The sequence below is a fragment of the Helianthus annuus genome, chromosome 12 (genome assembly GCF_002127325.2).
Source record: "Helianthus annuus cultivar XRQ/B chromosome 12, HanXRQr2.0-SUNRISE, whole genome shotgun sequence".
In the NCBI taxonomy this organism is placed as follows: Eukaryota; Viridiplantae; Streptophyta; class Magnoliopsida; order Asterales; family Asteraceae; genus Helianthus; species Helianthus annuus.
The window spans coordinates 6,861,386-6,884,820 of record NC_035444.2 but is presented as its reverse complement, the minus strand read 5'-3'; the positions used below and the strand labels follow the sequence as shown (position 1 = coordinate 6,884,820).

At 35.7% G+C, this 23,435-nt stretch overlaps 3 protein-coding genes across 3 annotated transcripts; 2 read left to right on the top strand and 1 right to left on the bottom strand.

Moving 5' to 3' along the window:
- The first annotated feature begins 8,723 nt into the window (after positions 1-8,723).
- Positions 8,724-14,818, top strand: LOC110893958 (cytochrome b5 domain-containing protein RLF). Its single transcript, XM_022141118.2, has 6 exons — positions 8,724-8,887; positions 10,310-10,428; positions 11,257-11,581; positions 12,613-12,747; positions 13,523-13,573; positions 14,577-14,818. Exons 2-6 carry the CDS (start codon positions 10,387-10,389, stop codon positions 14,654-14,656), a joined length of 633 nt encoding a protein of 210 aa, XP_021996810.1. The 5' UTR covers positions 8,724-8,887; positions 10,310-10,386; the 3' UTR covers positions 14,657-14,818.
- Positions 14,819-17,579: 2,761 nt separating this feature from the next.
- On the bottom strand, positions 17,580-19,137 carry LOC118484769. The gene is made up of 2 exons (XM_035980749.1): positions 18,872-19,137; positions 17,580-18,737 (listed from the first exon to the last, which is right to left on the bottom strand). Exons 1-2 carry the CDS (start codon positions 19,068-19,070, stop codon positions 17,824-17,826), a joined length of 1,113 nt encoding a protein of 370 aa, XP_035836642.1. The 5' UTR covers positions 19,071-19,137; the 3' UTR covers positions 17,580-17,823.
- A 2,286-nt stretch (positions 19,138-21,423) lies between these two features.
- LOC110896338 (early nodulin-like protein 1) lies at positions 21,424-22,208 on the top strand. The gene is made up of 2 exons (XM_022143745.2): positions 21,424-21,632; positions 21,739-22,208. Exons 1-2 carry the CDS (start codon positions 21,443-21,445, stop codon positions 22,116-22,118), a joined length of 570 nt encoding a protein of 189 aa, XP_021999437.1. The 5' UTR covers positions 21,424-21,442; the 3' UTR covers positions 22,119-22,208.
- The last annotated feature ends 1,227 nt before the right edge of the window (positions 22,209-23,435 follow it).

The window sequence follows — 23,435 nt, the reverse complement described above, 5'->3', positions numbered from 1 at the left end:
AATTATTTTATTGACCCGTGTAAACTTTCAGCTATTTTTAGACTGTTTCAAATGAACGTACTTTATAATAAGGGTACATAATGAAAAGTATCAAATTAAAAGCCTTACATTAAAATTTAGCTAAGTTCAAGGACTACCACGGGCTTTACGCAATCGATCGGGGGTCAACTTGTTCCAATTTCATCTCTATTGAATTTAGAGATATTTAAAAATCTTAATCATACTTGGATAATTATGAGGTTAACCCCAAGTGGCCTCATATATTTAATTATTGAGTAAACTGCAATTTTACCCCCCGGGTTTAGGTCAATTGGCACTCTGACCCCCCTAACGAAATAATTGCAATTTACCCCCAACGTTTGGTGTTATGTCGCAAGTTTACCCCCCGACGTCAATTTTGTTAACAGATCTGTTAACTGGAATGTGAAATGAGTATAATGCCCTTTCATATTACCCCATGTGTTTTGTTCTACTCTGTAATGTTACCCCCTGCCACCAGTGCCACCGCTATTCACCACCACAACCACCTCCAGCCACCACCGCAAGTTTACTTCTCCAACTCTCTCTACCTCGGTCCACCACCACCAAACCAACAACCGCCACCAACCACTACCACTGTAAACAAGATGATTTCAGCATTTGCAATTCACAACAATTGCAGTTTACTCTAAAACAAAAATTAAACAAGATGATTTTAGCATTTGCAATTCACAACAATCAATTGCATATAGGACTCCAACCAAACAACAAGACCCGAACGAGGCTATTTTTGGATTATTTTACCATTTACTTCCAACCAACATTGCTATATGTTGAAGAAACCCTTGTGTATATCAAACATTGCTACGTTTTTGGATTATTTTACCATTTACTTCCACCGCCCACCACCGCACCACTCCCAACCACCACCCTCCGCCCCAGATCTGAGGAGCAGAAAGGCGGCGGCGTTGAAATGGCCACCGCCCAGATCTGTAAGAGAATGGGTAGAAAAAATTGAGGGATTTGTAAGAGAACGGTGGTGGGGTTGAAATGGCCACCGCCCAGATCTGAGGAGGAGAAGAAAGACGGTGGGGTTGAAACGAACATCCGACGGTGGTGGTTCATCTCTCAACCACGACCATTAACAGTCCTTCGATTTTGTGGGTCCTGTCGCAGGCGAAACTCCATCGGTTCATCTCATTAAATGGGTTTTGCTAATAGAAATTCAGTTGGTACTGTGGATTTTGCTACTGGTCAGACTAGTGCTATAATGGTGTGAATGTGATTTGTGATCTGGTGTTGATTTATGAGTAGGGATGAAGAAGGAGTTGCTCTAGTTTAGAGAAAGAAAGTTTAAAGGGGGGGAGAGTGTAAAGTATTTTTCTTCAGCTGTTGGGAAACAAACAAGAAACCATTGCATTTTACATAGACCTATCAAGTGAAGTCTGTCTGATGCAGTAGTTATAAAGAATCTGATAGCGGCATTAAAGGGTCCTAATTTCACTAAAACGGAAGGAATCAATCTTTATGTATGAACAAGATGAATTAAACTGATATTTGATAACAAAATTGACGGTGGTGGCTAGAGGTGGTTGAGGGTGGTGGCTGGAGGTGGCTGTGGTGGTTGTGGTGGTGAATGGCGGTGGCATTGGTGGCATGGGGTAATATTACAGAGTAGAACAAAACACAAGGGGTGATATGAAAGGGCATTATAGTCATTTCACATTCCAGTTAACAGATCTGTTAACAAAATTGACGCCAGGGGGTAAACTTGCGACATAACACCAAACGTTGGGGGTAAAATTGCAATTATTTCGTTAGAGGGGGGGGGAGGTCAGAGTGCTAATTGGCCTAAACCCCAGGGGGTAAAATTGCAGTTTACTCTTAATTATTTATGTAAATAGATAAGTGCTTTCTGTTGAGGTTGTTTTTTTTTGCGGTGGCGGAAAAACAAAAAGAGGGTAGAAGTGCTTTTTGTTGAGTGACCAAAATTCTAAACATGAAGAAAGACTTGTGGCAATATCCTAAAACTTTGATAAACACTATTCCACCGACATTTGTGAAATAATACATATGAACAATGTGATGTTTTACCAAATACCTCGCATTTTCACTATAATGGTAAAACAATAATTATAATGGTACCATCACACTTATGATAATAAAGCATCATAGTTATAATTGGTAAATCAACACAATTTTTCCTATAATGGTAAAGCAACATAGTAATTAATGGTAAAGTAACACAATCTCACACAATAGTATATTTTTCTAAAATATGTCCTTTATTAATAAACCATTATTGTACTTATATTAAAAATAAAAAATCTCACCTTTTTTTAATGTAATATATTATCCTATAAGTTTTTATGTGATATTTATATAGTTTAAATTTGTTTTATATTTTATATCAATATATTCCCAATATATCATTATATTTAATATCATGATTTAAATTCCAATATAGCCCGCAACCTCAATTGAACTAGAAAATAACCACGCACGTTGTTCACGGGAATTCACTCGGTGTTGGTTAATTTATGTTCATTACAGTATTGATAGAATACTCAAACTCGGTATAACAACCGCAAGAGAAGCCAAAAAGTATGCCAACATGTGTTTTACATTTATCGACAAATTATTGATGTGTTTTAAATTTATAAGCCTTGGTTTCTATGAATTGTACACTCGTATTCACCCTACGAAAAAAAAACATCAAAACGCTATTAAAGCTAATTTTATAGACTCCGTATGAAGTATTTAGCATTTTTTAGCACAAAATCTATGATAAGTAATAGTGAATTTTAAAACATAAATTGTTAGTTCATTTCCCTTAAACAAAATTGGTCAATTTCAAATTTGGGGAATTTTGACAAAATTCGATTTTGATTTCAAAAAGCCCTAAAACTTCATCATCGTCTTCTCCTCTTCATTTTCATCATTCAGCCAGTTGTTAATTTTCCGATCAGGTGCTTCACTGTCTCATATAATTTCCGTTTTCTTATTTAGCATTCATGCGATATGCCCCAAATTTCACCTTCTTGTTTATATAATTATCTTATTTCTTATCTTATTTGATTTCCGATTGTTGCAATCATGTACTTCTGTTTCGTTGAATCTAACCTTCAATATGTAAGGCCTGTTCTTCGATTTGATTGTAGCTTTAACCTACTTTGTGTTTAGCTGCTAGGGTTTAATGAAAAGGGTCAAGAGGCCTGGAAACTAACATTGGTTGGGATGAGGGTTCAATGTTACATGCGAAATTGCCATAACTATGAAGAAATCGGTGTTATATTATATTACTTTATCCCATTTGCTTTTGACACATTTGGTTCCCTAGCCCTAGAGGCCGTGGAATTTCTGAACAGGGTCCAACAGGTCGTGAGCCTTTCGACCCTTAAGAGTCGCTTCGTTTTTAGTAGGATCGGTTCTGCGATTCGAAAGGGGGTTGTGGCGCAGCTTGCTACCTGTTTACCTGCCATTTGTTTGTAATTTGTTATTTTGCCATTTTAAGGTGAATTATATAAAAAAAAACAACAACAACAACCTTACCCAGTTTATCCCACCTATAGCTAAGAAGGTATTGGTAGGGTCTGGGGAGGGTGAGATGTAGGCACACCTTACCTCTATCATAGGGGATAGAGAGGCTGCTTCCTGCGAGACCCTCGGCTCCATAGACATATCAAGATATAATAGTCATAAAAAGCATACACCTGCACGCGTCTACGGAAAAAAACATATTTGGTTTAAAAATTCACCCGGCAAAGAACTATAAAAGGCTAAGTTCCTAAGACAAGAGAGCCCCCCTCCCTATAAGTCCTTAACCTTAATCCTACGTCTCCACAAACTCCTGTCCTCGACCATAGTCACATGGTTTGTGATACGCTCCGGTACGGGAACGTGAAACGGGGTCGCAATTCGCTAGGTCTCTAAAATTCGGTACGATCGGGGGTAGGATAATTTCGGATCACTTCGGTACGATTTACCATATAATATGGTATGATGTACATGTTGAAGTTAGCTATAAATAAGTTGGAGGTTCTTAAAACCAAGATCTTGACATAGTTTGGATAAGCAATACCAACATTCTTCAAAGCAAGATCTTGACATACATGAAGAGAAAACTTGAAAACAAACTTGATAGAAATTGGCTGGATTATCTTCAAAGTTTCTCGACGGCACAAACCGCTCTGAATTAGAGAAAATGGACCTCACCATGGTGTTCAGAACGTCGAAATTAGCAGACAAAGTGTACCTTTGGCCAGAAAAGGGTCGCCGAAAGGTTCGCCGGCATGTGCCGCCGTGGTCAGCTGCCGCTGCCGCCATGGCTCCGCCGTGTGGTGGCTGGATTCTGGTCGACGGATCTTGTGTTATAGAGAGAGAATGTAGAGAGAGGTTAGAGAGAAATGAGGCAGAGAGATAAAATGTTTGTGAATAATGAAGGATGTTGAGGTATATAAGGGTTTATATACCTAAGTTTTGGTGGAGTGGGTTTGAACTTTGAAGCCCATCAGTCAAGCTCATCCTTCTTCAGCCCACCATTGTCTGGACACAACTCCGTTCCAGCTTGTTCTTGGGCCAGAATTCTCATTTTCTCGCATAAATTTCAATACAAATTAGTTTATAAATTAAAATAATTATTTTTATGCTCAAAATATTAGTATTTTGCTGATATGGAATTAAATGTCGCGCACACGCGCTACGTGTTGAAATCGCGTAAGTTGATCTACTTGCCGATTCTTGTAGTTTCAATGACCCGAAAGTTACTGTAACTTATAAACATACTTTTTCAATAATACGTAAGTATTCTAAACATATTTATTACGATTAACGCACGAATTCTTGTTATCCCATGCGTAGTGTTAACCTTATACATGTCAAAACACTATGTATCTCTCATAAATGCTAACTTTTAAATCTTAAAGATACAATTTCTTTCTTAATCATAAAGTTTATAATAGAGAGTCAAACATTTGTCTTGAGTTATATTTTCGGTTGAGTCTTTGTTTTCCTGTACATTAATCGGGTTTTTCAAACTTAGTGTGTTCTTAAATAAACATTAGTTTTTATCTACATCTTATTTTAAGATGGTGTTTGTTTTTCTAAAAAATATTTGCATAGGCTCTTCTGTATGTTCCACACAGACAATGCGATCTGCAGACTGTTTGTTTTTTCAAATATGTTTCATTAGAAAACATTTTCGCGAGCTCTTGTTGGTGCATACTTAGACCAACCACTTTTAAGATCTTCTAAGGTTTGTAGAGAATTAAACACCACCACCGTCCATCAACATCACCATCACCATCACCACCGTCCACCACCCCCGTCCAACACCACCACCCATCATCCACGTCCACCTCCCACCACCACCGCCACTAGGGATGGGATTGGTATCGTACCCATACCGGTACAGGTACTGAAAATACTGATATCGAATTTGAACAAAACTGGGTACCAAATACCGTACCAAATACATAGGTATCGTACGGGTACGAGTATTTTCGATACAGTACCCGCTTTGGTACCATTTTGTTTTTATATAATTTTTAAGCACTTATACGAGGTACTAAATAGGTAAAATTGACATGAGTACCAATATAGTACGGGTGCCAAATATGTAGAATTGGTACGAGTACCAATATAATACGGGTACCGTATAGGTAAAATCAATACAAGTACTATAAATACCATAACACGAGATAAAACATACTATAAAAAACTTTTAAAGGTCTATATAAAACTGAGTACTGATATATGTACCAAATACCTAAAATTGGTACGGGTACAGGTACGGTACGGGTACGAGTACGAGTATTTGGGAAAAAAAGCTCATCCCTAACCGCCACCACCATTGTCCGTACACCACCCACCAGTTTATATGTGTGTGTGTGTGTGTGTGTATATATATATATTAAGGCCCTTTAGCTATCTTTCAATGATCTCGTGAAGTCCCTCTAGGTATTAGCATGTGATTCTTCCAACTCAACAATCTTCTTCACCGCAAGGCGTGTGACATACCAGGATCCAGCCACTAATCACATTGAACTAACATAATACAATAAATAAAAATTCACATTCAATGTAATTAGAAAATTCAAAGCATTTGTTCAAAACATGTTTAAGTTCAGCGGAAGCATAATTCATTGTTTTAGTAACTCAAATCCAAAGTATGTAAAAACAATCAATACTCCTTGTCTTTACACTAGTCACGACCCATGACCACTCCAGCTCCCCAGACTGCAAGTCCCACATCAAATACCTATCGACCTACAAGCATGCAGAAAAAGTGTATTAACATAAAGCTAGCGAGTTCACAGTTTTGTAAAACGTTTAGTTGCCAAGTGTTTAGTTTCAAAGCATGTTGATAATAACTCGATACCGCAAAACGACTGTTGTTTGCCCTTCCCCAATGCCTATCAACATTGGTCGAGTGGTTAAGGTCATTAGTTCACGCCCGTCCTGTCCAGATACGTCGTAAGGGTGCCAAACCTAATAGCGCTATCAACTAATAACCCCGTTGCCCTCCAAGAAACTAGTTCGGTGGTAAGATGGGACTTAAGGTGATAGTTTTGAGTGTATTATCCAACATCAACAGTTATAACGTATTCCCTCTAGGGATAAAAGTGTGTCAAGTATCCCCTACAGGGATGTAAGTTTGTTTGTTTGTCCCCACTAGACGCATGCTTGTGAAAGAGCAGTGAACTCACCTATGATATGAAAACATAAAGGACAAAAATCGTCAATTTTAAACATAAAAGACAACGCATGAAAATGGGTATAAAGATAAAGAACAATCCTTGAAATTCACTCAAAATAAAAATCATGGTAACAACAAAGATAGAGTAAATAAAAAAAAAAACTCAAAATAATTTAACTATGCTAGGTAAAAATAGATTAAATTTCTTTTACCATTCATTGGCTAATAATAATGTATAGAGTAAATTACAAAATCATCATTTATGTATGCCACTAATTGCAAATTGTGTCTTTTATCTTCAATAATTACAAAAAACGTACTCGATGTTTGCAAACCCTTGCAAGTTATATCCTTTAGCCCTAACTAAGTTAATTTTTTGTGCTTAAATCTTACCAAATGGACCCCACATGAGGTATTTTAGTCATTTTACTTTCATGTGGGTAGGACTGTTCCTAGCTCGGGCTCGGCTCGATTATAGACCGAGTTGGCTCGGCTCAGATTTAAAACCGAGCTGAAAATCTAAGCTCGGGCTCGGCTTGGTTTTAAACCGAGCTGGCTCGGCTTGGTTTGGCTCGATTTTAAAAATAAAAATTATTACATAGCTCTCAAAATTCAGTATTCTAAAATATTATTCAATACTTCAAAAGAACATATTCAAAATAAGTTCAACCTAATACATTATAAGCCAAAATCACGTTCAACAACGCAAAATAAGTTTTATATTTAAAGTAAATACAATATTTGTTCATGAACACGACAATCAACCTTTAAATATGTCATAGATATCAAACTACAAGCCTAAATACATGTAAATAACAATCATTTTTTGTAATATATTATAGGCAAATTGGATTTAAATAATTCCAACTCACTGATATTGTCCTATAATAATTCCAACTCATTTAATCACCAATAATAATCCGAACTATTCACTTTTGTTTGTAAAATAATCCCAGTTAAAAAAACACTAATTAGGTTAAAAAATTGCTGATGTGGCTTGCCACGTCACCTGCCACGTCAGTTGTCACATCATCGAAAAATGCCACGTATACTGCACATTAGCTGCCACGTCATCAAAAAATGCCACATCAACTACCACGTCATATGACACATCAGCTAAAAGGGCCACATCAGCAATTTTTTAACCTGGTTAGTGTTTTTTTAACTGAGAGTATTTTACAAACAAAAGTGAATAGTTCGGATTATCATTGGTGATTAAATGAGTTGGGATTATTATTGGCCAATAACAGTGTACATAAAAATAAAATATATTATAAGTAAAATAGTTCGAGCTAAGCCGAGCCGAGCTACCAAGTGAACCAAACCGAGCCAATTTGGCTTATCACGAGCCGAGCCGAGCTAGGCTCACTTTCTCACCAAGCCATATCGAGCGAGCTTTTTCCGAGTGAGCTCCGAGGCGCGAGTTTTTTGGACAGCCCTACATGTGGGGTCCATTTGTTCAGATTTAACCATAAAAATACCCTTATGTGAGGTCTATTTGGTCAGATTTAATCACAAAAATTAACTGAGGTAGGCCTAAAAGACGATTTTTGTAATTTACTCTGATATATATATTTAAAATAAAAATAGAAATAAAATTCATATATATATATATATATATATATTAATTCATCACATTCGGATGAATAGTGCTCGGTCAACTTTCTTTGACTATTTTCCCTTTTTCAGATTATTTACGAGAAAGGGAATTTGGGTTGAGTGTTTGTTGATATTTACGAGAATATCATAATATGTTCTTTCAACCTTACAAAATCATGTTATTATTATAGTTAAGTGTTATTACATATATTTTGCAAATTATATAAACCAAGATTTAGTTACATAGGAGTATGGTAAAATTAAAAAAAAAAAAAAGGAACATCGTAAAAATTAATTTTTAGATATATAAAATCATAATTGTTTTACTGTTTTTGATAATTATTGGTTTATCACGATTTTTCTGGTTTTCTTTTTCGATTGGAATACCGTTCCAAATCAAGCTTCCGCCACCAGTTAAAATAAAAATTAAAACAACCCTAAACTAAACAAAAGCAGCCGCCGTCGTCCTCTTGTCTATCTCCTCCATCTTCCAAACCTAAAAAACAAACAGCCGACTGAGAGATCTTCTTTCATTCATTTTACGATTCAGCAGGGAGGGAGGGAGGGAAGGGAAGGTTCAATCAGCCAGCAAGCAAGCAAGCAAGCAAGCAGGTAAGCTTCGATTAGCCACCATTTCTTCTCTATTAAATTTGAATTGTTGCCCTTGCGAACCCGGATCCTGTTCGTACCGCGAATTGGATCGGACGAACCAAAACGAAAATCATGCCATGACCAGCGAATTATGTGACTATGTCCTCGACCAGAGAGGTGGAAGTCTAACAAATCCTTTCTAATTATATCATACGATTAAAAAAATGTAATGACATCAAATTTTATTTAGTAAGATTCTTTTAATCTCTCTCATATAAAAATAAGGTTTTTTCTTGTGTTTGGTAATTGCTGATCTTCACTTTTCTATGCATGTCCACTGTTTTCACATTCCTTAATCTCTTTTTATTTGTATTAGACAATCGTATATAGGGATGAGCATATGCCACCGAATACCGATCCCGTACCGATCCCGATCCCGATCGGTATCCCGATCGGTATCCACTTTTTGGCGTTTTCGGTATCGGTACGGTACGGTATCGGTATTATACCGATACCGACCCTCAAAATACGGTATAATACCGATACCGTACCGTACCGATACCTAACCGACATGTTTCGGTATCGGTATTGGTATCTAGTTTGGGTGAAATTCGGGATCGGTATTAGGCGGTATCGGTATCGGTTCGGTATCGGATACCGATATGCTCATCCCTACCCCCTCACTGGAAAAATGAAAGAATAGGTCCCAAGTCGATGATTCATTCAAAGATATAGCCTGTGTGCCGCGAGTAGGTCTTTTTGTTCGTATATCAGTTTATCTGGTTTCAGATTTTTTGGGTTTGTTATAAGGTGCATTTGCAGTAATTCTTTGTTTTAAAATCACCTATATTTGATCATGAGGAACATAGCTAATCTTCTGTATGACTGGACATCCTAATGGTAAAGATTACGAGTTTGTGATTACGTAAAATGCAGATTGATTTCAGATATTAGACTATCTCTCAGCTTATTGTTCCAATCTTTTATGTATTTTCTTTGAATATTAAACACTAGTATTATTAGTCTAAGGGTGTTATTGTTAGCGGAAACTGTTATCATCATCATCATCGTATTCGTGTTCGTGTTCGTGTTTGTGACTCTGTACTTGTTTGTACAGAGAGTAACGAACTCTTGGTAAATGGATATTATAGAATTGAATATCTTGGTACCGAACAAACTGCCGGTAAGTACATATATATACGGGAATGCTTGGCGGTTAATTTAGCGGGAGTAACCGTCATTTGAAACGGTGTCAACCAACCAAGATTTCCGTTCGTTCATATCGTTACATACATACATAATAATAACTTTAATTATCCTAATTACACTTAATACATAATAAAATAACGGAATTAAGTTTAATATTCCAACAGTTATTGCATCTTGAATACATGTTAGTTTATCACATAAGTTAATCAATTTTGGTGATAATTTTACTTTCAGAACAACTAAGGATCGTAGATACAGAAATACTGTAGTCTGATTGATCTGCTTCAAGGATTTTCCGGGTGCTTAACATAATGGATGAAACAGAAAACAATGATGATTTCACCTTTTGTCAGGTAAGTTCTTTCCGATTAGTTGTGGAATAAATGTCGTTCACGGTCTGGTTTAAGTGGTTTTGAAGATAATTATGGTTTGAGCCGCTAGCTACGGTTTAAAAAAACGGCAAACTAAACCAGCCGGACCGGGTTGGTTGGGTCGGCCGGACCAGCCAAAACGGTTTGGTTCCGTTGTGTGAGTGGTTTGATACCTTTTTATATGAATCGTTAGTTTGTGCTAGTTTTTTTTTTAATAAGATAAAAAATGGTTTATAAATAATATGCATATGCAAAACTGAATATACGAAAAAGATAATAATAATAAAGGTAAGCAACTGGATCGGTTTATATGGCCAATTCTAAATTCCAAACCAGGAACCGAACCATATAACTTTCAAACCGGCTAAACCACCTTATTTCTTGAGGGATGTATTCCTTATTGGCATAGTTGTCAATAGCGGCTATAGCGACCGCTATAGCGCGCTATGTAGCGAGGCGACCAAGTGTCGCTATCCGGGTCATAGTGATCAATAGCGTGAATAGCGACAGTTAGGTTTTTTTTTGTTTTTTGATGTAAATAGCAATTAGATATAGCTATAAAATAGCTGGATTTATAGGTTTTTGTTAATTATACATGTAAAAATATAAAATAGCATATATACCAAGGTATTTTGATATAATATACATATAAAAATTTTCAAAATTCTTTTTCTAGTGTATCGCTATTTTATAAATAGCGGTCGCTATTTGTCGCTATTCGCTATGTAGCAAATAGGTCCCGTGTCGCTATTTGTCGCTATTCACTGTTAACAACTATGCTTATTGGTGTTCATAATTATATATGCACAGGTTGGTGAATCGGAACCGAAAGGTTTACCAGATGTCAGTAGTATGAGTATAAAAGATGAAAAAAATAGTGGTACTATTTGGGGTGACAATTCAAGAAGTAACGTTGACTCAGAGAAGCAGGAAAAGGTCGGATCTTTGACTTTTAAGGTTATTGATGCATCCTCACAAAAACCGTCAACCAAGGTAGGCGGGTCAAACGTTGGAAGTTCAAAGGAAACAAAAAGTGCTGTGAAAAAGCCGGCAACTCGGGCTAAGGTTCCTTTTCAAATAGGGTATAGCCATATGGATTGGCTCAAGGTCACTCGCACGCATCCTGATCTAGCAGGTACTGCATGCTTTCTATTTTGTGCAAGGGTTTAAACGAGCCGAATGAAGCCTGAGCTTGGCTCTTTAGTAATTTTTCATGCTTGGGCTCCGCTCAATTATTTTTGATTTTATATTAAATTGTTTTATGTCTGTGTGTACATATATAATTATTCATATATTTTTGTAATTCTATAACATCCTGAGCTTGACCAGGCTCGCAGGCCTAAAATTTTGTAAAAAATATTAAATAATATATAGTTAATTATAGAGTTAACTGCCCTTTACGTCCCTTTGGTTTGTCCGCCTATGCCATTTCAGGCCAAATTTCAAAATTGTACCATTTTCGTCCCTGACATTCACGAAATGTGTCATTTTAGTCCAAAAAACTAACCCCAGTTAAAAAACTCAGTTAGCTGTGGTTCTGGGGGGTGGATTGACCAAGTTCTGGTGGGATTCGACAACTTTGTTATGGCTTGCGGGTTCCGAATCTTTGTAGATCGGGCAATTTCCAGGTAAGATCTAGAGAAAAAAGTGTGGTGGTTGCTGTGGTCGGGACTGGTGGTGGAGAAATTTTTAACTGGGCTAACTGAGTTTTTTAACAGGGGTTAGTTTTTGGACTGAAATGCCACATTTCGAGAATGTCAGAGAGGAAAATGGTACAATTTTGAAATTTGGTCTGAAATGGCATAAGTGGACAAACCACAGGGACGTAAAGGGCAGTTAACTCTATAATTAACTATATATTTTTTAATATAATTTTAGGCCTTCGAGCCTGGTCAAGCTCAGGGTGTGAAGCTCATGCTCGGGCACGTTTAGTAAATGAACTCTAATTTAGGCTCGAACTCGTTCAAGCTCAACTTGTTTCAAGCTTTTTGCAGTAGCGAGCGACTCGGCTTGTTTACACTCTTAATTGTGTGCTTAACTAATTTTTTTTTCGTAGAGTAGTTGACTTTCCGTCACAAACATAACTCTCATTCTTGTAAAATATTTATTATTTAGTGAAAAAAAAAAAGAAAAACTATTTCTAAATCTAGTGAAATTTTCTTTTAGGATTGAAGGGACAATCAAACAAGAGACTTATACCGTTAAGTGAAGTCAAACTACACAATACAGAGGACTCGATGTGGACCGTTCTTAAAGGCCGTGTTTACAACATCACTCCATACATGAAATTTCATCCTGGAGGTAAGACAGTCAAAGTATCTCTTTTATCACATGCTAGTTGTTAATTACCATAAAGACAGCGTGAATTTAGGGCTGTAAACGAACACGAACAAAGCTATGTTCGTGTTCGTTTGTTAAGGAAATTTGGATGTTCGTGAACTGTTCGCGAACACATGACGAACAGAAGTTTGTGTTCGTGTTCGTTCGTTAAGAAATTTTGGTTGTTCGTGAGCAGTTCGTGAACACTAACGCAAACGAACACAAATAAACTTTAATTTTGAATATTAAAAAAGGCACCATTAATCTTAAACATTGTACACAACGAAAGTAGTTAAATATAACCATTTAAAGATTGAAGGGATGAATAATATTGGGTTCGATCGTTTGGAGATGAGCTGAATGAAGGAGCGTGATATCAAAAGAGGGAGAGGGCCAGAGAGAGGGAGAAATAATACATATGGGAAAAGTAAAAAATTAATAAAACATTAAAAAGTTTTAGAAAAATAAACATAAAAAACCGAACACGAACGGACATAAACGAACGAACACGAATGAACATAAACAAACATATTACCGAACGTTCACGAACGCAGTCGAACGAACGAGACCTTTGTTCGTGTTCGTTCCTTAAGCTTACCGAACGAAATTTTTTGTTCGTGTTCGTTCGTTAAGCTTATCGAACGAACATAAACGAACTTCCCGCCGAACGGTTCACGAACTGTTCGCTGAACGTTCGGTTCGTTTACAGCTCTAAGCGTGATTATATAATTACACTTTCTTATTATCCATCTTTCAGGTGTTGATATGTTAATGAAGGCGGTTGGAAAAGATTGTACCGCTCTCTTCAGTATCCTTTCATCATATTTTAGATCATTAAACATATTAATTTGAATACTGTTTCGTAAGCCCCTAGGTCATAGTACAAGTGGCAATTTACACGGGTCAAATAAAAAAAATTAGCAGAAATTTAAAACCTTTTAAATCTTTTTAATCAAAATCGTAAGCTATTATTGAATTTATAATAAACCTATTAGTTTCTAAAATATAAAATGGTCACTTTTTCTGGCGCCTGTTCGTTTCAACCCATACTGACCCATTCAGCAATAGCATAAGCCGATGTTTGACCCGTTAAAGAACTTGCTTGGCCCGCCCGTCTTGTCAATGTTTCAGAGTGTACAACTAGTTAAAACATTTGGCTGCTGATTGTATACAACTTTGTTGAATCGCAGGTTGTATACTTTAAGGTAGGGCTGGCATATCGTGTATACCCGTACACGATAAGACACGATACACGAAATCCCATACACGAACACGACACGATAACTTATCGTGTCCTTTTTTTCAAACACGAACACCAACACGACACGATATACACGAAAATTACCTGTTAATACCTGTTAACACTATTGTTCGACTGTTTTACACGAAAATTACCTGTTAATACATGTTAACACGAACAAAAACACGAACACGGCATGCTATCTGAGAGTATAGAGGGAGTTTAGGGTTTTATTTTTTTTTTGAATTGAATGAGGAATGAAAATAGAAAGGAATTAAGGAAACCCACACGCACATGGCTGATGAGTTTTATTTAATTTCTTATCGTGTACTAACGGGTATTAACAGGTAAACAGGTATTTAACCTGTTTATACACAAAAATTAACAGGTAATCTCGTGTCTACCTGTTTGGTACACGATACCTGTTAAGGCCATACACGATACCTGTTAACTTCGTGTAGGTTCGTGTCGTGTATTCGTCTATTCGTGTAAAATTGCCAGCCCTACTTTAAGGGGTCATTTACGGTAAACATTAATCGCGTGTGATAATCACCTTAACGCGTTGATTCAGATAAATACCATGCTTGGGTGAATGCTGAATTTATGCTGGAGAAGTGCCTTGTTGGGATTTTAGACGATAGCCGGAAATGATGTTTTGAATAATTTCTCACACACCATTTAACATTGTGATAGTTAAACAATAATGTTGTGAGTTATAAGTTCATTGATTAAGTAAAATCTGTATACATACATTATTAAAATTGACATGTGTATACATTTGTGTTGTTTTTTATTTTATTTGTTATTTAGACACATCTGGGGGTTATACATAATAGTTAGAGTTAATTACATAGTTAGTCCCTGTGGTTTGCACAAAGTAACATACTTAGGTACTAATAGTTTAAAATCACATTCTAGAGTATTAACTTTTCATTTTGTAACTTTGGAGGTATTAACGTTATTTGTAGGTTTAAAATCACATTCTATTAGTACCTAAGTATGTTATTTTATGCAAACCATAAGGACTAACTATGTTAATACCCAAGAAGTTAATACCTACAAACGTTACAAAATGAAAAGTTAATACCCTAGAAGGTGATTTTAAACTATTAGTACCTAAGTATGTTATTTTATGCAAACCACAGGGACTAACTATGTAATTAATTCTAATAGTTATTATTGAATTACATAATGTATTATTATTGACTCAAATTAGAAGTCGGAAAGCAATGTGAATTGAAGATCAAATAACTCTTTTCAAGTCAATAACTTTTCAAAAAAGCCCCACTCATGCTTGTAAGAATTTACTTAGAAATGTTTTCGAAATTCCGATGTCGAATATGTTGCCAAATGGAAGGATCTTATACCCACTAATACTTGCGTATAGTTATAGAAACGTTGAATGTTGACGAACTCAATCAGTTACGAAAAAACTTTCTCTGGACTTATCGATCATATGAAAGAAAAATCAAACTCATCAACTTCCGAGTGACTCGCTCTCATGGTGCTCCAACCAAATTGATCCAACAATGCATAATAAAATTTTCTAATAATCGGGTTGTTCCTCTTTGGCATGCATTTTTAGCTTCGAAAAATTGAGGTGCGCGAGCGAATTGACATGCGACGTAAATTCATGTGTACTGTGCATTTAATTACTAGAGTATGATACACGAGCGAGAGTTGATACACACCTAACGGCTAATTTAGTGATTCTTTTATTAAAATGCGAAAGAAAAAACTTAGAATTTTTTAAGGGTAAAGAAGCTATGTTATTTCACAATTTCAACTCTTCTTCAAGTCAATAATAACAAAAGGTAACCCCCCACTCACGCTCTTAAAAAATTCAAACAAAAATGCTTTCGTAGAAATAGGTTGCAAAATTTATGGATTTTTTTTAAAACATGGTGAAAAGTACTTAGAAACTTTCAAGGGTAAAATACATATCCCATTTAGAGGGTGTTTGGAATTACGTTTTGAAGTGATTATTTGATTGTTGCGTTTGTAAAACATAAATAATCTAAAAAAGTGTTTGGATGAAAAAGTGATTATCTGCCTACAAAACGCAAAATCTATTTTAAAAACGCATAATCTATTTTGAAAACGCAACACCAAACACCCCCTTAACAAATAACTTTCAAAGGTTGAATACTAACACGAAGCGGAAGCAAATAATAATAAAGAGAACTATTTTCAAATAACTTTGATAAAAACTTAATGTTAAAATCAATACAATATGCGCCTATTATATACAAAGTTTTCTGAATTTGACAGGTTTGATAAAATTTTGAAATTACAAATTGATTGGCAAATACTAAAATTAAGACCATAAATAAACACGTAGATTATGCTAATTAGAGATTTACACGTCGGTTTTAAGCTATAAAAGAAAATGCAAACGTTTGTAAAGTTTAGGGAAAATCTTAATTGACAAAATCAGACCTTTGATCAAGGAATTTAGGTCTGACAGTTGGGTCAAAGTGTCAAACCGTCAAGGGTGTTTTCACTTGACACGGCCCGTTGAGACCTTTTCATCACCTACTTGTGGGCCCCGTGACTTCAATCGTAGCCCAAGTTGTGTGCACTTAAAGCTGAGGTCCTTTCTGTCTTATTTTCCCTTATCTAATTGGTCCATGGTCCTCCTCAAATATTGACAACTTCAATCATTTCATTTGCCCTAAATTGTCTTTAACTTGTCATGCGAGAGAAACTAAACCCACTGAGTGACTTGTTTCCATGGTGGGTCAACCAAACTAACGAAACAATGCATAATGTTTTTTTTCTTACAAATCCGTTGCACTCCTTAGCATACATTTTAGCCTCAAGAAAATGTAATGCGCAAACAACCACTGATACGCGATAGCGAATTCGCGTATGTTATGCATTATACGTGATTAGAGTTTGAAATACGCCCGGAAGTTTATGCATAACTATTAAGTTGCGTATCTCATGGCTATAGGCTTAATATTTCCCTAACTTAACTATGCATATAACACAAAAGTAAAAATGACTGCTTTTGTGATTCTTATATTAAAACATGAAAACAAATTCTTTAAATTTTCACGATTAAAGTACCTACTACATTTAATAAACTCAATTCTTCTTTAACGCAAAGAGAAAAATCGCTACTTTCGTGATTCTTATATTAAAACATGAAAACAAATACCTAGAAATTTTCACGATTAAAGTACCTACTACATTTAATTTAATAAACTCAACTCTTCTTTAACGCAAAGAGAAAAATGGCTACTTTCGTGATTCTTATATTAGACTACATGGTATGGTGATGGACCATCCTTGGAGGATGATCCGCCACGTAGGCGCCACATCATAGTCCTCCCAAGGATGGATCATCCTCCAAAACTAGGGGGCATGGGAGGATGGTCCTAGTCATCATCCTCCACCACTTTTATATTTTTTTTTTAAATCTCCATCTTTTTTTAAACATTTAACAAATAAAGTAATAAAATATTTTAATTAATATTATAAAACATTACATAAACATAAAAAAAAATTAAACTTAAAAAAATAAACTAAAAAAAACATAAACTTAAAAACCTAAAGTTAAAAAAAAAAAAACGTAAAAATATCCTAACATACTAAAATAAGCTACTAGTCGTCGTCTTCCATGTGGTGGGCGGGTTCGTTTTCAGCGTTGTTCCAAATATGCTCCACCAAGTCCGCTTGTAGGTTGTGATGTGTGTACTCGTTACGTAGAGCGAAGGCGTTCAAATCTTGTTCTTGCTCACTAACTGGAACAGAATTTCCAGTAGACGCGTTTTCGTCGTAATCACATATCGCTCTCCCTTCGTCTTCAATGATCATGTTATGAAGGATGATACAAGCGTACATAATGTGTCGTAACCTCCTTGGTGTTTGCGAACGTGCTGGAATAGAAATGATGTGCCATTTTTTTGTAGAACACCAAAAGCCCGTTCAATATCTTTTCTTGCGCCCTCCTGAAACTTTGCAAATTTTTTCCTTTTGTCGTCGGTCGGGTGCGGGACAGTTTTAACAATTGTCGAGTACGTTGGGTATATCCCATCGGCTAGGTAGTAACCTCGCCTGTACTCCACCCCTGAAACCGTAAAGCTTGTGTCTGGACCTGTACCCGCCACTACATCATCAAAAATCTGTGACTGGTATATGATGTTGAGGTCGTTGAGTGAACCAGGTAGACCAAAAAAAGCATGCCATATCCAGAGATCCTGTGACGCAACAGCCTCTAGAATGATAGTCGGATGTCCCTGATCTCCCCTAGTATACTGACCTTGCCATGCAACCGGGCAGTTCTGCCACTGCCAGTGCATGCAATCAATGCTCCCGAGCATTCCTGGGAAACCATGTCTCTGTTCGTGGGCTTGATATAATTTTTGAACGTCGTTTACGTTCGGTTTCCGCAGGTATCGCTTGCTATACAATTTGACAACCCATTGGCAAAACTTGTATAAACATCGACGTGCGGTTCTTTCAGACATCCTAATGTACTCGTCTAATGCATCTGGTGCGTAACCGTACGCAAGTTGGCGAATGGCCGACGTACATTTTTGTAAATTGCTGAAACCCCTTTGACCCCTAGCATCGTTTCGCAATGTAAAAAACGGATCAGACTGGGCCATGTCGCCTGCAATACGTAAGAACAGTCGACGACTCATGCGGAAACGACGTCGAAAAATCTCGGCTGGGTACACGGGTTCGTCGGCAAAATAATCGGCTACTAGTTTATCGTGGCCGGCTATAAATTTAGAACAAAACAAAAATGAAATTAATTAAAACATACATTTTAAAATCTATATAAAAAAAACATACATTTTAAAATCTATATAAAAAAAACATACATTTTAAAACATACAAAAAAAATTAAAATACCTTCTTGGTCTCGATTATATTTTGCTCGTCTGGTTAGCGGTTGGGACGACCCTTCAGCGGCCGACATGAACACTTGAGCCGCGTTCATAATCATGTTGTGCATAATAACATCCTCTTCCGAAGATGATGAATACCACTCGGACGAAGACGATGAAGACATTGATGAAATTGAGGAAATTGAAGAAACGGGTGAAGCCATGATATTTTTTTAGCGAGAAATGGTGTGGAAGCGGGTAAAAAATGATGCAAAATATGAAGACTTTTTATAAAAAAAGATGAGTGGTTTATAAAATGTGAGAGAGATGGGGTGGTATTGGGTGAAAAGTGGTGAAAAAAGGGGTTAAGGGTGTGAGTATTTATAAAAATGGTATTGAAATGGGTGTTTATTTGAAAAGTAGCCGTTAGTTTTTTTTTTTTTTATTAATATTCAAACGGTCATATGGGGGGCCCACATCTTTTTGCTTCGTCGAGAACGTCCGAAAAGGGACGGAGAGGACGGCGACGTATGGGGGCGGCACGGTGTTTGGACCGTCGCCGACCCGCGACGGGCCGGGGCCGACCCCCATACCGTATAGCCTTAAAACATGAAAACAAATACCTAGAAATTTACACGATTAAAGTGCCTATCACATTTAATAAATTCAACTCTTCTTTAAGTCAAGAACTTTATACGAAAAAGCCCCACTCATGCTTTTGAAAGATTCTAGAGAAATGCTTTCGAAATATAGATCAATAGGAGTTATGAAATCTAACAACTTTAATTAACTTTATATATAAAAAAAAGTAAAAAAACCCACTCATGCTTTTGAAATTGCATTTTAGCTTCTAAGAAATCCGCTTCCGCTTTGTCATGCATTTCATGTGACTAGAGTGAGTCTTATACACAAGCAAGAGTTTATACACGTTTGTGGAGTTACGTAGCTTATGGCTAGCTATATACGCGCTTTTTCTTTCACATGACTGTAGACGCATAACATAGATAGACTGAAAAATGGTTGCCTTCGTTATTCACTTGTTAAAACATGAAAAAAAATTACTTAAAATTTTCAACAGTAAAGAGGGTTTTTAAGACCCGTTTGGGCATTCTACCCCTCACCGAACTTGTGAGTCCATTTGACGTTCCTCCCCTTATGATCCGGCCCGATTCCATGACCCCTTCTTGTTTTCTAGTTATGAATATGAACCCCAAACAGGCTTGATGTAAGTTGATGCATTTCTTATGGAGACTGATAGCATAGGTGGGTTAAGTTTAGTAATATTTCACAATATAAATTGTTTTCACTTTTTAGCAGCATTCTTCATTTTTGTGGGTTGGTTAATTGGTTTGAAGGAAAGTTGGTCTTTAAGGCCCATTGCTATAATCCATGGAAAGCCCCAAATAGATAAATGGAACAGATTAGTTGGGCTAGTGAATATTGTGTCTAATGGACCCCGGAACCAAGAGATTTTGATCCTAAATAAAACGGGGCTAGAGCCCAAAAACTTCTATATAGGGTTATAACTCATTAAACCGGTTAATTTGACTTTTTAACTTTAACAGATTAATGTTTTAACGGGTTATTACTTTAACCGATTACTTTTTTAACTGGTCTGGTTAATTACTTTACCCGGTTCGGTTATTAATTGGTTTTCTTTTCAGTTTTTTTTTCCAGTTAATTGGTCTACCGGTTAAAAAACGGTTTCTATACTAAATACTTATAATCGGTTACTAACCTACGGTTAAAATAACCACTAACATCGGTTATTAACCGATTACGATTTCAGTTAATAACTGATTACGATTAATTAACCGGTTATTTTGTGCAACTCTACTTGTATATAAGCTGATTTATAAAGTTGTATTATACCAAAATGCTACATACTTTTATCTACTGGTTGAAAGAAAAAAAAAACTTTGATATCATAAGTTAACATTCATGGATTGTTTTTTTATTTTTTTATTACTAATACGAGTGTAAGATAAGGTGTTTAACATTAAAATTTAAAATTTAGTAAAATATTAGGTGATCTGAATTTAATTAAAATCCTGAGCTACATCCCTTAATCTTTACTTGAACAATTTTAAACTTAAACAAAAACGTAGGCTATAAAATAGTAATCCTACACCAATAGGTAGTTATGTAATCCTTTACCTTAATCTCTTATTCTTATTTTCTTAATAAAGTTAATATAAACAAAAAATTTGAATCAAAATTTAAGGGCCAACTTTAATTCCAATAAACACAAATAAAGACTCATTTTCCCAACAAAATTTTAAAAGTCAAAAACACTTTTTAATGTATTGAATTCCATTAGTTTACTTCTAAACTGATCAAATTTATACCATTTAAATAATTTTTATTATCACTTAATAAGATAAATAATTTAAACTGAAACGGCTTAATCCTCTTAATTTTTTCAAATTTTGTTTTGATTTTGAATTACATGATAATTAGTTATCAAGTACGAAATATCCTCCGATCCCAAACGGCTACTCCATACCTAGCTCCTAACCTAACATCTATAAATAGATGCATTACTCCATGCAAAAACCCTACAATTCTTTAGTGACAAACAAAAATCAATTTGCAAATGGGTTTGATGAGGTTTTCTTTGTTGTGTTTTGTTACGTTTTTCGTTTTGTTTTCACTAAACTTTGACGCGTATGAAGCAAGAGAGTTTGTAGTCGGTGGAAAAGAGAACTCATGGCGTATCCCCACCTCTGCTGACACGTTAAACATGTGGGCGCAACACGAACGGTTCAAGATCGGAGATTCGCTTGGTAAATGTTGATTTGTTTTTCTTTTATAAACATTTTATAAACATGTCCATATATGACTATATGTTATAGTATACAATTTATGTTTTTTAATTTTTTTGCTATTTAGTGTTTAAATACGATTCGAAGAATGATTCGGTGTTACGAGTGGAGGAAGGAGACTACAAGAAATGCATCAAAGCCAAGCCGATCGAAGAGTACCACGATGGTAACACGACGATCAATATTAACGAGTCAGGGGCATTCTTTTTCATTAGTGGTGCTGATGGACATTGTGAGAAGGGTGAGAAGGTTGAGATTAGGGTTTTGTCACACAAACATAGCGCACCACCACCATCTCAAGCTCCTAAATCATCTCCGGCCACCCTAACTCCGCCGGTTACTCCAGCCGAATCTCCAAAATCTGGTTCGGTGGGGTTGGATCTTTGGATCATGGATGTGTTCGTTGTTGCTGTGGCTACTACCTTGGTTGGAATCTCTATGGTTTAAAGAGTTTATTCAAGTTTTTTTCTAGATATGTTTGAAGGTTGTTCTTTTTTTTTTTTTTTTTGAACTTTGCATGAATTGTGGTTTGGTTGTTTGGAATTTTTTTAATCTTAATATTATTATTTAATTTAGTTTAGTTTCTTGTATTGATTTATTTTTATTATTTGAATATTAATAATCTCCTTATTTACTCATAGTTTGCTTGAATGTTGATTGTTTGATTTGAATTGAAATACTGTTACTTCATAAATAAAATTGATAGAAAAATTACATAAAATGGTTGGCAAACGAGGCAAACGGGTAACAAGCTACGCCAAAACCTAATTTTGAAATTCTACCGAAATCCGGTTCGGTCCCGGTTGGATCTTTGGATTATTGATATGTTCATCGTTGTGGCTACTACCTTGGTTGGAATCTTTATCCAAGTTTTTCTTGTCTTCTGTTTTTTAGGAATATTGGTTTGATTTTTAGATATGTTTGAGGTTTTTATTTGAACTTTGCATGAATTGTGGTGGCTGTTTTGGAGACCTTTTGGAATATTTTTTTTTTATCTTAATATTAGTATTTAATTGAATTTCTTGCTTTGATTTATTATTATTATATCTGATGAATATTCTAGTCTTTACTTATTCATAGTTTACAATGAATGTGGATCGTTTGATTTGAATTGAAACGATGAAATTGTTTAAATCGATCACTATTTGGTATTTGTTTCGTAATAATATTTAAAATTAAAATTATCTTTGACTAGTCGGTTTGGAAGTTCTCAAAACAATTTAACAAACCAAAAAAGAACTGAATCAAAACTTTAAAACTTTTTACTTGGGTTTTTAGAACTGAACCCAAAGTTCAAATTTAGTTATTAGAAAACGATCTTGTTTAAATATCTTTTTTAGAACGTACAACAAAGTTAGACCATCCAGGTACACCTATAGGTAAAAAACGATACCCGACTTGTCACCAATTCTAGAGGAAATCCACCACCTAAAGACCTACTTTAGTAAAACCCCTAGCTCGTGCATGACTTTTTGCCATGAACGAGAGTCCAACCGGTAACTTACCGTAGAGAAAATAATCCGGATGCCGCTAGAGCACTAATCCTTTGGTAATCTTGTTTAAATATTAGTTAATTATAAAAAAGACCAATTATACTATAACTTAAAAGACAAAGTCGGTGGAAACTTCACCGGCTTTGCCTCCCCTCTTCCCCATACTTTTACGATATTGCAATTTTAGCCCCTTAACTTTTGTACCTTCAAAGTTTCATAAAATGATAAATTTAGTCCCTAAACTACTACTCCATTTTACAAATGGTTTGCT

Excerpts from the sequence above, each read along its gene's own strand:
- LOC118484769 (XM_035980749.1), bottom strand. The coding sequence starts at position 19,070 with ATGGCTTCACCCGTTTCTTCAATTTCCTCAATTTCATCAATGTCTTCA. Across the intron at positions 18,738-18,871 it reads ATATAATCGAGACCAAGAAG|CCGGCCACGATAAACTAGTA; the intron begins GTATTTTAATTT and ends CTAAATTTATAG.
- LOC110893958 (XM_022141118.2), top strand. The coding sequence starts at position 10,387 with ATGGATGAAACAGAAAACAATGATGATTTCACCTTTTGTCAG. Across the intron at positions 10,429-11,256 it reads ATGATTTCACCTTTTGTCAG|GTTGGTGAATCGGAACCGAA; the intron begins GTAAGTTCTTTC and ends ATATATGCACAG. Across the intron at positions 13,574-14,576 it reads AGATTGTACCGCTCTCTTCA|ATAAATACCATGCTTGGGTG; the intron begins GTATCCTTTCAT and ends GCGTTGATTCAG.
- LOC110896338 (XM_022143745.2), top strand. The coding sequence starts at position 21,443 with ATGGGTTTGATGAGGTTTTCTTTGTTGTGTTTTGTTACGTTTTTCGTT. Across the intron at positions 21,633-21,738 it reads CAAGATCGGAGATTCGCTTG|TGTTTAAATACGATTCGAAG; the intron begins GTAAATGTTGAT and ends TTTGCTATTTAG.